Below are 16,453 nucleotides of genomic sequence, written 5' to 3' on the forward strand. Positions count from 1 at the left end.
TCTTAGCTTTAATTGTCCCACTGTGGTGGGACGGTCTAAATCTATTTTTTAAAGCACATTAAAACTGTTGCCAGTTTGTTTTTGTAAAATAAAAGTTGAATTAACAAGTAACACATGAATTTCCAATTATTTGCCTAATTTGTACTCTTTTGATGGAATGTACCAATAGAATTTATTGCATGATATAAGCTGTAACGTCCACACAAACACACCTGTGAAATTGTTAGTCTTGGATCGTTTTTTGCGTGATGTGACCGTGAGGAACTCATGGGTGAGCAGATCGTTGGTCGTGGCTCGGCTGTCTGGATCAGGCTCAAAACAGCGCAGGATAAATGCTTTGGCTTCAGAGGACATGGAGTCAGGGATCTCCGGATGGATTTTAAACATCCCCACCTGCACAAATATACCAGCACAACCATAAAAAAACTCTTCAAAAACTCTCTCCAATATAGAACATAACATTTTTCATGTTTTTTGCCATGAGACATGCCGAGTTGATTACAATGTTATATTTACATAATCCATGTAAAAATCTTTTTCTTTTCTCCTGTTTTATGTGGATATCAATCACAAATAACAATTAAGCCTGTGCTGCAAATCTTTTGACAATTCAAAATGTTATTTGGTAAAACGGTACAAATTATTCTTGAATTCAGGATAAAATAGCAATTAAATTTTGATAACCCATTGATTTTATGTGATTTTTAATGGTAGGCTATAGAGTTTTACTAGAGTTTGAAGACCATCTGAAAACTACTAAAGGCAAACTCGCGTTCAAATGAACTTGGTTTAACAAAGCACACCTAAAGAAAGCAAAAAAATTGTGTCGATTTTGTGGAACTTTTGTGTTAAATTGACTACACATTTGTGATCTTCGGTTCTTGAATTAATCGTTCTTTTAAGCCGGTTCTTAGCAAGTAACCGGTTGAGCCGGTTTATTAATCGAACTGTAGCTCCGGGTTGACAAAAGCCGAAAGTAGCACGTCCGACTAAAGACGAACCGAAAGATCCGGTTCAACCAGCTGTCGGAAGTTTGCCGAGGATGACTGAGTTAGTAACGCAAGTCACTGAGGCACGTAGACTACTATAAGGACAATAAACAAGGAGTTGGTTTACTCGTTCTATGGTATACTTTAGACATAAAGAACATATCCGCGTTTGTTGATCAGTGCCTGTAATGTGTGCTGTAGTTGTGCAGTTTTCTGTCGAATCTGACGTGAAGGATATAAATTAATTAACTGTGAACACAAACACCATTAACTTAAGTGAATGAAAGGCAATAATCGGCAAAATGAACTCACGCAAATAACTTTATTAGATTGTTTGAATAGGTATTAACACAGATTACTTTCTTTGAATGTTTCCTTGATATAACATGACACTGAGAAATGCATAAAAAAACATAAAAGAAATGCATAGTGGCATCATTGCACGATGACGTTAGGAACCTATGAATCTGCTTTTGGAACCGGTTCATTGAGCCTAACTGTCCGAAAATAACCGGTTCGCGGAAATGAATCAGACTTTGCATCACTAGCACACATTCAGGATAACTCGCACCTATACTAACCTTGAACATTGCTGCTTGCGGTTCCCCTAACTCATAGAAGGGTGGTTTCCCAGTGGCCATCTCTATAATGGTGCAGCCCAGAGACCAAATGTCTGCTGGCTTACCGTACCCACGCGGCCCTTTATCTATGATCTCAGGGGCCATGTACTGTAGCGTACCTGAAATATACAACCAGCATTTAAATTATGAGTTACAAGTGACATTAACTGCTGAATATTTATGAGATCCTGTAAGATACATCAAAACTCAATAGACCAAACACATGAAATAGCTTTCAGTGTTACAGAAGCAATTTTAAGTTTCTGTTGATAAAAGATTAAAGGGACAGTTCACCCAAAAATGAACATTCATTCTTGTGTTGCGCAGCACGTTTGAGCATCAGCAAGAACCAATGAGGTTTGTCCTCACGCATCAAGCAGATTCGGTTTTGGTTGAAAATCTGTTCATTATCTGTGATCGTGTCTGTTCAGAAAATTTGGACTAATTAATAATAGGGATGAGACAGTGAGGAAATTTTCCCACCGGTTAATCGACATTTGACAACAACGGTAATACCGGTATCACCGGCTGGGCTTTTGAATCACTAATTCAATCTAAACCGAAAGTAACAAAAGGAGCGGAGCAAAGTGAGTGGTTTCAATGACTTGCTAGTAATTAACTGAAAATGCCCCAGTGCACACACACCGTGATTGACGGCTCGTCCGTTAATGCGCGTTCTGTGACGCCTTGCACATTTTAGTTTCGGTTTTGAATTGCCACCAATTCGGGGGCGGGTTGCTTGAATTGAGGGTTCATTAGCCTATTATTCTTAAAGAAAAACACAATGGCACACAAATGATAAACTCCCTTAAAGGGTTAGTTCACCCAAAAATGAAATGTCTGTCATTAACTCCTCTCCCTAATGTCGTTCCACACCTGTAAGTGCTCCGTTCATCTTCACACACAGTTTAAGATATTTTATATTTAGTCCGAGAGCGTATTGATTCATGATTCGGATCGCCAATGTCACGTGATTTCAGCAGTTTGACACGCGATCCGAATTATGAATCAATACGCTGAATCATAACCGTTTGAATCTTTATTTGAGGATTGAACACAAACGCGGAAGAGAAGACAATGCTGAATAAAGTCGTAGTTTTTGTTATTTTTGGACCCAAATGTATTTTGGATGCTTCAAGAGACTCTAATTAACCCACTGATGTCTCATATGGACTACTGTGATGATGTTTTTATTCCCTTTCTGGACATGGACAGTATAGTGTGCATACACTTGCATACGCTCTCGGACTAAATATAAAATATCTTAAACTGTGTGTGAAGATGAACGGAGGTCTTACGGGTGTGGAACGACATTAGGGAGGAGTTAATGACATACATTTCATTTTTGGGTGAACTAACCCTTTAAATAGGTGCTCTTACATTTCACTTTGAAATCAAATCTTCCATCATTATCTTGTCTGTCAGTTCTTCGCTCTCGTGATGAATAAAATCTGACTCCTGCTGCGTTTGGATCATGCTTTACAAAGCAGACACGTTCAGTTTTTATTTGTAGTGTCTGTTCTCTAACTGAACTAAATTAATTTATTACTATAAAAAATCTAAATGCCACGGTGTGCAAGTGATGTAATGTGTGTGGAGTCTGAACACCGGCAACACAGACTATCGTAGTAAGCCTAATTAATGACTGAATTTTTAGGGGAACCAACCCTTTAAGTAAAAAAAAATAGTGAAACAAATACCAGTAAATGTTTCAGTGCAGGGGTTTATTCCAGCCAGACGTTTGGATGTCCCAAAATCAGAGATTTTCAGAACTCCACTGTAGGTGTTTATCAGGACATTATCGCCCTGTATGTCACGAAAGTAAGAATTGCATCAATCATTTCTGATAATCGTTCATTTTTTTTGAGCAATTTCACAATTTAAGATAAAAGGTTTATTACCTTAATGTCTCTGTGAACGATCTGGTTGTCATGCAGGTATTTGAGACCCTCCAGAATCTGTTTGGTGTAGAAACCGATAGTTGGCTCATTGTTTTTTAGAGGGCCCCACTTCGACCTGAGCAATGCTGACAGACTGCCTGCCATTCACAGAAAAACACAAACATTTCCTTCACACGTAACCTTCTGAATAAAACAGATGAATTTTGGCCTATCATATATCGGTCTCACCTCCAGGCACCTGCTCCATGAAGATCTTGATGTAGCCGTTCTCACTGATGGAGCCCAAGTATTGAACAATGTTCTTGTGCTTGAGGTGTTTATGCAGGGCAATTTCCTCATGCAGAGGCTGCGAATATCTACCAACACACAGCCGTTATATGTGTCGTCAGATAAACTGTAGCATGCATTTTGTCATGTTTTTTTTCCCCCCATCTGCTTACTCATACCCTCAAAAGCATACATGAATATTGCATATTTATTTAGATTATATATAAACGTATATATGTACGTACATATATGTATACTGCAAGCTCCGTTGCTGGGACTTTGTGCGCATGCAGAACATGCCTCTATTTTTTGCCCAATGATTCTGTGCTTCTTTAGCTATTGCCATTTCTTATAAAACTGATTAGCCCTATTCGGACGGTAAGCGTTTCCCATGTGGACTTCGGTAAAAATGAATGTGCAGCCACCTCAGACCAAAACTTGTGCATTCAGATTGGATCCTGTGCACCTGGGAACAATGCTCACGTGGTCAATAACATGATTGTATGCTGTTATATGCTTGGAATAATAAGATTATATAATTATTGAATTTAATAATAAGAAAATAATATCCTAGATAGTAATTAGATAGATAAACTATAATAAGATAGATGCATTATAGTTAAAATGGTTTTCTGTCTTGTATTTTATCTTAAAAACAGTGGATGTCATTTTAAAAATGTGGAAATGAGTGGAAATACAGCCTCTAATTTACATGAGGTAACCATAATGCTGCTGGGTTATTTTAACGTTTATAATTGTTAATTAACATTTTTACATTTGCGAGTAAACAGTTTTGAATGTTTACGTGTTTCTTTCACTTTTGAGCGGAGATTGTTTTAGTTAATACTTTCCAAGCATTTCTTTAATAAAAGTGTAGGCTAGATCTTTAAAATGCATCCAAAGTCCAGAGAATCGCAATGGTACGGTGCTCTGCAGGGGTCAAAAAGGATATAAACAGGGAAATTTGAAGTGCTCTCTTCTTAAAAACTCAACGGATGTGAATTCGGACGGCAATAGTAGGTATTTGGCCAGGGATTTTTACACGGGTGGTGGGTGGAAAAAAACCCTGACATTGTGGATTCAGACAGCAATAAAATCACAGATTAGCCCCTGTCAATGATGAAAATACCTTATGACCGCACGAGAAACAATTACTGTCCGAATAGGGCTATTGTGTGTTCATAGAATGACAAATGGGATAAAGTGTGTCCAATATTGATTCAATATGGGACGCATTTCATTATGGAATAGTGGAAAATCCCACATTTTTATAATCCCTGAAAGCTTGAGGTTTAGTACGTTTAAAGTGTTGCTTTTCAGTTCAAGTGTTAGTTAAAAAATAAACAAAGTTCACCGGGCTGTGCAATGAGAGATGTTCCTATAGTTATAGCATTTACTAATGCTTAAAATTATCAACATCATCAAAAAAATAATTGTGCATCAATGAATGACCCTCATGGGTAAAAATGTGTCGCCCCATGGCCAATGGGCTCGGGGCACACATGATCTCTGTGCTATAACTTGTGTTTTTAATGTATTTATTATATTATGGACTGAATGTACATTTTTGCATTAATTGTTTTTATGCAGCAAATTAAATTGTTCCAACATAATTCTGTTTTATAAACATTTACAATGACAATAATGATCTAATCTATATTAAAAAAAATTATAATATACTGCAATCAAAAAGAAATTGAATTTTTAAAGTGGATTTCCTCACCTACTGTCCCGTTCAGGAATCTCTTTAATGGCTAAGCGCACCTGATTACTGAGGTCACGACCAGCATAAACAACCCCAAATGTGCCCTTACCCAGAACCACCCGGTCTCCATGCTCATCGTATTCATAATCATACTGCAGGCACACAAAAACACACAAATCAACTTTCTTGGGTAAGCGTTTTTTAATCCAAATATATTACACAGTAATAGGGCTGCACAATGTATCGAAATATCGCAAATGTGTATCACAATATGCATATCACAACGGCACGCAATATCTGAACGATTTTAATAGGCTACGTCAACATTGTAAAAAGGGCCCGCTTAAGGTCGACGCATAGCAAAGAATAGACTCGACACACGAGTGTTAATTATAGGACTTTCTTGACGGTAAAGAGTTATTAAACGCAATAATTAGCGAAAAACAACTCCTTGCAGTCTCGCGCTTTCTGTCACACACACACACACTCACACACACACACACAACGAAACGTGCACACAAGCCGCCTCTCAGATAGTGTGTGATCCTTTCAATCCAGTTTTGAAGTCTGCATTACATTTTTTGTTTGTTTACCTTGGTGTTAAAATAATATTGTCATATTTGTGACAAATTTTTGTTAAAACACTGTTGCTCACTTTCAGAAGTTGTAGCGATACTTTCTTTTCCCAGAAAGAATATGAAATACATAAATGGTATCATTCTCAGTTTTAAATTTTTTTTTTGAATGTAATTTAAATCAACGTGACATACTAATTGCAATATCGTATCGCATATCAAATAATTGCAATATCGAATCGCATATCGAGTAATTGCAATATCGTATCGTATATCGAATAATTGCAATATCGTATCGCATATCGAATAATTGCAATATCGTATCGCATATCGAATAATTGCAATATCGTATCGCATATCGAATAATTGCAATATCGTATCGCATATCGAATAATTGCAATATCGTATTGCATATCGAATAATTGCAATATCGTATCGCATATCGAATAATTGCAATATCGTATCGCATATCGAATAATTGCAATATCGTATCGCATATCGAGTAATTGCAATTTCGTATCGCATATCGAATAATTGCAATATCGTATCGCATATCGAGTAATTGCAACATCGTATCGCATATCGAGTAATTGCAACATTGTATCGCATATCGAGTAATTGCAATATCGTATCGCATATCGAATAATTGCAATAGCGTATCGCATATCGAATAATTGCAATATCGTATCGCATATCGAATAATTGCAATATCGTATCGCATATCGAGTAATTGCAATATCGTATCGCATATCGAATAATTGCAACATCGTATCGCATATAATGCGATATATAATGCGAATAATTGCAATATCGTATCGCATATTGAATAATTGCAACATCGTATCGCATATCGAGTAATTGCAATATCGTATCGCATATCGAATAATTGCAATATCGTATCGCATATCGAATAATTGCAACATTGTATCGCATATCGAGTAATTGCAACATCGTATCGCATATCGAATAATTGCAATATCGTATCGCATATTGAATAATTGCAACATTGTATCGCATATCGAGTAATTGCAATATCGTATCGCATATCGAATAATTTCAATATCGTATCGCATATCGAGTAATTGCAATATCGTATCGCATATCGAATAATTGCAACATCGTATCGCATATCGAGTAATTGCAACATCGTATCGCATATCGAGTAATTGCAACATTGTATCGCATATCGAGTAATTGCAATATCGTGTCGCATATCGAATAATTGCAATATCGTATCGCATATCGAATAATTGCAATATCGTATCGCATATCGAGTAATTGCAATATCGTATTGCATATCGAATAATTGCAATATCGTATCGCATATCGAGTAATTGCAATATCGTATCGCATATCGAGTAATTGCAATATCGTATCGCATATCGAGTAATTGCAATATCGTATCGCATATCGAATAATTGCAATATCGTATCGCATATCGAATAATTGCAATATCGTATCGCATATCGAGTAATTGCAACATCGTATCGCATATCGAGTAATTGCAACATTGTATCGCATATCGAGTAATTGCAATATCGTATCGCATATCGAGTAATTGCAATATCGTATCGCATATCGAATAATTGCAATATCGTATCGCATATCGAATAATTGCAATATCGTATCGCATATCTAATAATTGCAATATCGTATAGCATATTGAATAATTGCAATATCGTATCGCATATCGAATAATTGCAATATCGTATCGCATATCGAATAATTGCAATATCGTATCGCATATCGAATAATTGCAATATCGTATCGCATATCGAATAATTGCAATATCGTATCGCATATCGAATAATTGCAATATCGTATCGCATATCTAATAATTGCAATATCGTATCGCATATCTAATAATTGCAATATCGTATCGCATATCTAAAAATTGCAATATCGTTTCACATATTTAAAAATTGCAATATCGTATCGCATATCGAATCTCGTATTATTGAACAAGCTATTGCATATCGCTTTTTTCTTCAATATCGCACAGCACTACACAGTAATATCCCAAATGAAGGTGAATTTTGATGATTATTTTACCTCTAAAGCCTCTGATTCACACTCTGTGTCATCTGTGCCTTTCCAGGCCTCCTCAGTGAGAGCGTTCACCAGATCACAGAACCTTCACAACACACAAATCATCATCATCATTATACTCAAATATGATGCAGCAACAAAAATAAATGAATAATTCATTTAATGATGATCCTTTGAATACACAAAGACAAAAATTGGGAATAACTTTTACACCTTCACAGCGGAGATACACAAAATTAGTACACAGATGATAAAACAATTTTTTTAGAACAACATCTGCTGATTCCAATCGCTCATATTTTAATAGTTTATGTTTTTGTTAGTGGTGGCACATTAAATAAAGTGCTGAAGAAGACTTACTAGATTATGTCCCTCATGCTCGCGATATAGACGATCAAGTAAAATACCCAATATTCACTGAAAGAGACGCAGCGAAACTAGACTGCTCCCATTATAATTAACATGGCTTACACATAGTATAAACATTTGTTGATATTAACAGGAGCATTTGCAAGAACGCATTACTCGGCACAGACAGTTAATGAACTGTTGCTAAACTGCAGAGCTCAAGAAATTGCGTAACAATTGCAAACGACAAATCTGCAGTTATTTTTTACCACAGCTGGAGATATGTTATTCACTGCATAAGTTTGTATCTGTCTCACATCTCTTTTTCCAGACAGGAAATAATTGTCTGTTTTTAAACAATCAGCCAATGTTTGCGGATAATTGCTTTAAGCATTGGCCGGTACATTGTGCATTGCTAGCTTCTAAAATAACTCTAGCAGACAATCAAATTTGCAATTACGGTCTTTAGTTTTATTTTATAATACTATGGCATTGTAAGGAAGAATGAATGAAATGTGGGAAAAGATGGCATTTGCAAACACACACACACACACACACACACACACACACACACACACACACACACACACACACACACACACACACACACACACACACACACACACACACACACACACACACACACACACACACACACTTTTTGCAGTGCATCTCTGTGCAGAAGTAGATCTGGAAGTCTTCTGAGTTGTTCACCACATACAGGAAACAGCTGCGCTCATCACATTTGGAGATGCTGAATGAGTTAAATGGAAAAAAACAAACACTCTCTTTGAGTTTAAATGCGTTAAACACAATACATACATATAGGATGCTGAACAATATGGTGTTAAAATACACAATATACTGTCATATAACTATCATGTCAAGCTTTATTAGGGAAGAGCGCATTTACCTCACACCTCGTACTGAAGCCGCGCTGAAGTTCCACTCATGGATCCCTGTATTCTAAGACGGGAAGTGCAGTACTCATATTAATTATAATATCTTTCAAGTTTAATAATCACATTAGGTGATTCTTGTTTTTCCAACTCCAAATTGTACAACAAAAAATGAAGACCATTTAAGATATTTAATACATTTTGTGACCTTAAATTTGATAAACGCTGAATTTATTTTAAGGCTTTTAAGGACTCTGTAGAATAGATATTGCAAATATTAGAATGACTAGAGATAAATACCTTTAATTATGTTATATTTAATTTAATATTTAATTATTTAAGACTGGGCATACAAAACAATGGCCTTAATCAATGGTTGGGTGTTAAAATAACATTAGGTCTAAATCAAGATAGTAGAAGGATTTAGAGAATCAATAAACACATTTAAGAACAAATGGGTAAATAGTAAATGATTTATTACTTTGTCATCAGGGGTCACGTGCCAGATGGATAACGTGTTCTCTTCCGCATCTTTGTTTATCGAGAGGTAAGATGGTTGGTAAACTTTAGTGGGCTCCAATATCAATACCTGCACAAACCAAAAACAAGCAACACTTACACCGTTAACGGCCCATGCTTTAAATGCCATTAATACCTAATAATCTTAGGCTGTGTCTCAAGTCAAAACTCAAACTAGCAAACATGAATATTGCATACTGGACAAAAATATAGAATATATAAAAAATATAATTTTTTAAACAGCTCTTAACAACGCATTATGATTATATATAGGACACATGCTATCCTGTCTCAACTTTAGGCCAAAGTATTTCCAAAAAATAAAATATTTTGATGGTCCTTTTAACACATTCTGTTGACAATAAGTCACATTGCACTTACATATCTACCGACTCTTGTAGTGTTAGTAGAGTACTATAGGGTTAGAATAAGTTGACATGTAGTTGCAAAGATAAATATAGTCAAATTATTGTTCAAAAGGACTATTAAAGTAATATTTGTGTGCAAAAAGCAAAAAAAAACAAAAACTACTTTAATCAACAATCTCTTCTGTGTCCCTCTCAGACACTCATTATTGGCCAGCTCCTGCATCAGCATCTATGTAAACAGCGTCAGAGACCGACACAGATGAGATTGTTGATTAAAGGTCCTGTTCTTCGCGATCCCATCTTTCAAACTTTAGTTAGTAGTGTGTAATGTTGCTGTTAGAGCATAAATAATACCTGTAAAATTATAAAGCTCAAAGTTCAATGCCAAGCCAGATATTTTATTTAACAGAAGTTCCCTTTCACAGCCTACAGCGAACGGCCGGTTTGGGCTACACCGCTGCACTTCCTGCTGTGATGACGTCACTAGAACCGTTTGTTGACTAACCCTCCGCCAACAAGTACATGCACAATAGGGGGCGTGGTCTCGTTGCTCTCCCACGCCGAGAGGAGCGCACATTGAGCGCTTGCATCTCCCCATTATGGTAAGAGGCGGGACCTTTCTGGGCAAAGTGCGCTAAGCTGCTGTCCAATCACAACACGGGAAGCACTGGCCCAATCAGAACTCATTACGTGTTTCTGAAGGAGAGACTTCATTGAACAAGGAAATAATCAGGCTGTTTATAGCACAGAGGAAACAGCGCTGTACAGATAAGTCAATTGTGTGAAAAATACTGTTTTTTTACACACGAAACATTATAACGGAACTCATGTTATATTGCACACTGTAAACATAATCAAAGCTTCAAAAACACGCGAAGAGCAGGACCTTTAAAGTCGTTTTTTTTCTTTCTTTTTTTTCTTATTGCTTCATAACATTAAGGTTGAACCCCTGTAGTCAAACACATTCTATTAACAATGTCTTTACTACCTTTCTGGACCTTGAAAGTTGCAATGACGTTGCTGCCTCTAGGGGGTCAGAAACCTCTCTAATTTAATCAGAAATATCTTTATTTGTGTTCTGTAGATGAACGACGGTCTTACGGGTTTGGTTCAACATGAGGGTGAGGGTCATTTTTGGGTAAACTATCCCTTTAAGATGTGCTTTTGTCGATCGGATCACAAGTGGGCGAGGTGTAAATGCGATCTAAAGCTTTTTCTTTTTTAAGCTTGTCCACTTTCGACCACTTCCAGAGGTAGTCGAAAACACAACTGATTGCTTTAGTAGTGACGCATATGTGGTCAAATCCACTGGAACAGACACAAAAGAGTCGCTACTCTCCGCCGACTGACCTATGCGTGAACATTATGGGACGCACGCTAGACAGATGGGATTTTGAATTTTTTTTTTTTAAAGTGTACCAAGCACAATGTTATCTCACCATTCATGATTTCTAACACACACTCACAGCGTTCAGCTGGTCTTGCGGCTATCAGAGCAGAAATCAAAGCTGACGCTCTCTGTATGTTTTCCTTACATCTCTGGTCGCGATAATGTTAATTGTGTGAGCTTATTTTGTCCATTAGATTGAAAGATCTGAAAAAACCCTCGAAGAGATCAGGACAGAAGTGATTGAAAGTGGACAAAAGAGAAGATTAAAACACCAGATGTCAACAGGAATGAGTCTCCCTCATCTACAGGGAGTGCAGAATTATTAGGCAAATGAGTATTTTGACCACATCATCCTCGTTATGCATGTTGTCTTACTCCAAGCTGTATAGGCTGGAAAGCCTACTACCAATTAAGCATATTAGGTGATGTGCATCTCTGTAATGAGAAGGGGTGTGGTCTAATGACATCAACACCCTATATCAGGTGTGCATAATTATTAGGCAACTTCCTTTCCTTTGGCAAAATGGGTCAAAAGAAGGACTCGACAGGCTCAGAAAAGTCAAAAATAGTGAGATATATTGCAGAGGGATGCAGCAGTCTTAAAATAGCCAAGCTTCTCAAGCGTGATCATCGAACAATCAAGCGTTTCATTCAAAATAGTCAACAGGGTCGCAAGAAGCGTGTGGAAAAACCAAGGCGCAAAATAACTGCCCGTGAACTGAGAAAAGTCAAGCGTGCAGCTGCCAAGATGCCACTTGCCACCAGTTTGGCCATATTTCAGAGCTGCAACATCACTGGAGTGCCCAAAGCACAAGGTGTGCAATACTCAAGAGACATGGCCAAGGTAAGAAAGGCAGAGAGTCGACCACCACTGAACAAGACACACAAGCTGAAACGTCAAGACTGGGCCAAGAAATATCTCAAGACTGATTTTTCTAAGGTTTTATGGACTGATGAAATGAGAGTGAGTCTTGATGGGCCAGATGGATGGGCCCGTGGCTGGATTGGTAAAGGGCAGAGAGCTCCAGTCCGACTCAGACGCCAGCAAGGTGGAGGTGGAGTACTGGTTTGGGCTGCTATCATCAAAGATGAGCTTGTGGGGCCTTTTCGGGTTGAGGATGGAGTCAAGCTCAACTCCCAGTCCTACTGCCAGTTTCTGGAAGACACCTCCTTCAAGCAGTGGTACAGGAAGAAGTCTGCATCCTTCAAGAAAAACATGATTTTCATGCAGGACAATGCTCCATCACACGCGTCCAAGTACTCCACAGCGTGGCTGGCCAGAAAGGGTATAAAAGAAGAAAATCTAATGATATGGCCTCCTTGTTCACCTGATCTGAACCCCATTGAGAACCTGTGGTCCATCATCAAATGTGCGATTTACAAGGAGGGAAAACAGTACACCTCTCTGAACAGTGTCTGGGAGGCTGTGGTTGCTGCTGCACGCAATGTTGATGGTGAACAGATCGAAGCACTGACAGAATTCATGGATGGCAGGCTTTTGAGTGTCCTTGCAAAGAAAGGTGGCTATATTGGTCACTGATTTGTTTTTGTTTGGTTTTTGAATGTCAGAAATTTATATTTGTGAATGTTGAGATGTTATTGGTTTCACTGGTAAAAATAAATAATTGAAATGGGTATAAATTTGTTTTTTGTTAAGTTGCCTAATAATTATGCACAGTAATAGTCACCTGCACACACAGATATCCCCCTAAAATAGCTCAAACTAAAAACTAAAAACTAAAACTTCCAAAAATATTCAGCTTTGATATTAATGAGTTTTTTGTGTTCATTGAGAACATGGTTGTTGTTCAATAATAAAATTAATCCTCAAAAATACAACTTGCCTAATAATTCTGCACTCCCTGTACTGGTCATCCGATCGACCAGAATGAATCTTAAAAATATCAGGTATAAACTGTGCCTTAAATGGCTCTCGCAATAGGAGGTCTTTTTGTCTGTAATTGTGGCAACGTAATGTGACAAACGCATTGTAACAGTCAGTGTGTTAAGGGGGTTCATACAGGAAAACGGACAGATGTCACATCATTTTTGGTGGCTTCCACCATGAAGTCCATCCAGAAATCCACAAGCTCTTGTTTAGGGGCCTGTGGTTCGGTGCTTGGTTTCGTAAAGTGCTTATAGATGAGGATGGTCTCAACCAGGGAGCGAAGATACCTGAAATACACAAAGCACAAACACCTTAATTAATGAACCGTACTCTAAAAGACATTAAGACAACTTATTATAAGAGTTTAATTCTTGCTATTAACCAGTTGGTTATTAGCATGCATATTAGTTGGATACTGTCTGTTTATTAGTACTTATAAACAGAGGTGGACAGTAACTAAGTACACTTACTTGACTACTGTACTTAAGCACACTTTGAGTATTATATTTTCTGGAAACTTATGACTTTTACTTTACTACATCTGAAAGACAAATATCGTACTTTTTACTCCACTACATTTCTATCAAGGTCGAAAGTCATTTCTGTAGCAGCTTTTTAAAGTCAGTGGATGATTTTTTTTCTTCTTTTAAAGGTGTTTGGGTTTTTGCAGAAAGCCTTTCAGGAATCACTCTTGTAGAGTCTTGTGAAGTTCAATGATTTCACAGCAATTTTTGAACACTGATCAATTTATAGCAAAATGGAAGAAGTTCTAATTTTGGCAAACAAAGTTGATTCTGTCTTAAGTGAAGGTGAACAGTGTGAGAATATCAGATGTGTATCAGTGTATTGGATCCGTGCATTCGGCCTTAAAGTGACAGCAGCTTTATAAAGAGCTTCGTAACTTTTCTACAAGTATTTAAATGAGTTTAAGTTAGTCGTATGCTAGTGTGTCAGATGGAGCGTCACTGACGGGCTTAAACCATGATGGCATAATGTGCATTTATACAACAATAATAAAATAATGCGCTGACATAAAAAAGGAAATGTACTTTTGATACTTAAGTACTTTTGAAAACAAATACTTCTGTACTTTTACTTCAGTAAAAATCCTTTTTTTACAACTTTCACTAGTAATGGAGTAATGTTTGACCAGTAGTACTGTTACTTTTACTCAAGTAATAAAGTTTTGTACTTTGTCCACCCCTGCTTATAAAGCACATTCTTGTTCTTATTCTATATGATTTTATGCATGCACTTAGCAAACACTAATAATTAATTGTTGAGATTATTTTAAACCATGTGTGGAAAATGTGAATGTGTGCACATACCAAATTGGTGCTTTAATTTTGAAGAGTTTCTCAGAGGCCTGGATGACTCGTGTGTTGTCACAAGCGAGAATACTAGCTCCGAGGAAGAAGCCCACGTCCCAATAACTCTGTAATCTATCCAAACTGCCCTTCTTCCCCAGGAGACTGCTCAACTTTACACCTACAAAACACACGGATTAATGTGTTTATGTTTATCCTACAATATACTGATATATGTCAAGTGAAGTACTTTCTGACAGAAGATATATACTATATGGACAAAAGTATTGGAACACAAGAATACACATATAATTTATTTAAAAAAAAGACCATTTGTTGTTCATTAGGTGCACTGTTTTTATTTAATTTTAAGATAAAGATGTGTTATACACCGATCAGGCATAACATTATGTACACTGGCAGGTGAATTGAATAACACTGATTATATATTAGGCAGCAGGTGAACATTTTGATATGTTAGCAGTAGGAAAAAAATGGGCAAGCATAAGGATTTGAGCGAGTTTGACAAAGGCCAAATTGTGACGGCTAGACGACTGGGTCAGAGCATCTCCAAAACTGCAGCTCTTGTGGGCTGTTCCCGGTCTGCAGAGGTCAGTATCTATCAAAAGTGCTCCAAGGAAGGAACAGTGGAGAACCGGCCACAGGGTCATGGGCGGCCAAGGCTCATTGATGCACGTGGGGAGCGAAGGCTGGCCCGTGTGGTCCGATCAAACAGACGAGCTACTGGAGCTCAAACTGCTCCAGAAGTTAATGCTGGTTCTGATAGAAAGGTGTCAGAATACACAGAGCATCTCAGTTTGTTGCGTATGGGGCGGCATAGCCGCTGACCAGTCAGGGTGACCTCTGACCCCTGACCCCGCCGAAAGCACCAACAGTGGCACGTGAGCATCAGATCTGGACCACGGAGCAATGGAAGAAGGTGGCCTGGTCTGATGAATCCCGTTTTCTTTTACTTTTACATCACGTGGATGGCCGGGTGTGTGTGCGTGGCTTACCTGGGGAACACATGACCCCAGGATGCACTATGGGAAGAAGGCGAGCCGACGGAAGCAGTGTGATGCTGCTGCTAACACCTTGGTGCCAGATACCACAGCACACCTTCAGAGTCTAGTGGCGTCCATGCCTCGACGGGTCAGGACTATTTTGGCAGCAAAAGGGGGACCAACCTAATATTAGGAAGGTGGTCATAATGTTATGCCGGATTGGTGTATGCCACAGCAGTTAAAACTGTGTCTCTATTGATGTTCAAACTTATAAATCATTCATATTAACAAGTTAATAAATCTTTTCACCAGGAGTATATAATTGGTTTGGATATTTTAGAGAAATTCTAAATTAATGCACTACAATTGAACCTAACCCATTAGATTTTAGTCAACTAAAACAATTCAGATGACTAAAACTAAACTCTGTCAAAATGAACACTGGCACAAAGCAAGGTCCATAAAGATATGGTTGGATGAGTTTGGTGTGAAAGAACTCGACTGGCCCGCACAGAACCCTGACCTCAATCCCATCCAAAATCCTGTGGAAAGCCTTCCCGAAAAAGTGGAAACTGGTAAGGCTGCAAAAGTTGGACCAGCTCCATATCAATGTCTATATATTAA

At 37.8% G+C, this 16,453-nt stretch overlaps 1 protein-coding gene across 2 annotated transcripts in view; it reads right to left on the minus strand.

The window, feature by feature from the left end:
* Window positions 1-16,453, minus strand: part of map3k5 (mitogen-activated protein kinase kinase kinase 5) — a 60,505-nt gene that overhangs the window by 16,222 nt on the left and 27,830 nt on the right. For both annotated transcript variants that reach the window (XM_067416761.1, XM_067416762.1), the window contains exons 9-20: window positions 14,847-15,006; window positions 13,652-13,805; window positions 9,835-9,942; window positions 9,368-9,420; window positions 9,113-9,208; window positions 8,110-8,191; window positions 5,501-5,634; window positions 3,739-3,866; window positions 3,511-3,647; window positions 3,310-3,415; window positions 1,571-1,728; window positions 213-393 (exon numbers count right to left, since the gene is read on the minus strand). In XM_067416761.1, the coding sequence (XP_067272862.1) occupies window positions 213-393; window positions 1,571-1,728; window positions 3,310-3,415; window positions 3,511-3,647; window positions 3,739-3,866; window positions 5,501-5,634; window positions 8,110-8,191; window positions 9,113-9,208; window positions 9,368-9,420; window positions 9,835-9,942; window positions 13,652-13,805; window positions 14,847-15,006 (1,497 nt within the window). The remainder of the gene's footprint in view (window positions 1-212; window positions 394-1,570; window positions 1,729-3,309; window positions 3,416-3,510; window positions 3,648-3,738; window positions 3,867-5,500; window positions 5,635-8,109; window positions 8,192-9,112; window positions 9,209-9,367; window positions 9,421-9,834; window positions 9,943-13,651; window positions 13,806-14,846; window positions 15,007-16,453) is intronic.

Source organism: Pseudorasbora parva, chromosome 15 (genome assembly GCF_024679245.1).
Source record: "Pseudorasbora parva isolate DD20220531a chromosome 15, ASM2467924v1, whole genome shotgun sequence".
Classification (NCBI taxonomy): Eukaryota; Metazoa; Chordata; class Actinopteri; order Cypriniformes; family Gobionidae; genus Pseudorasbora; species Pseudorasbora parva.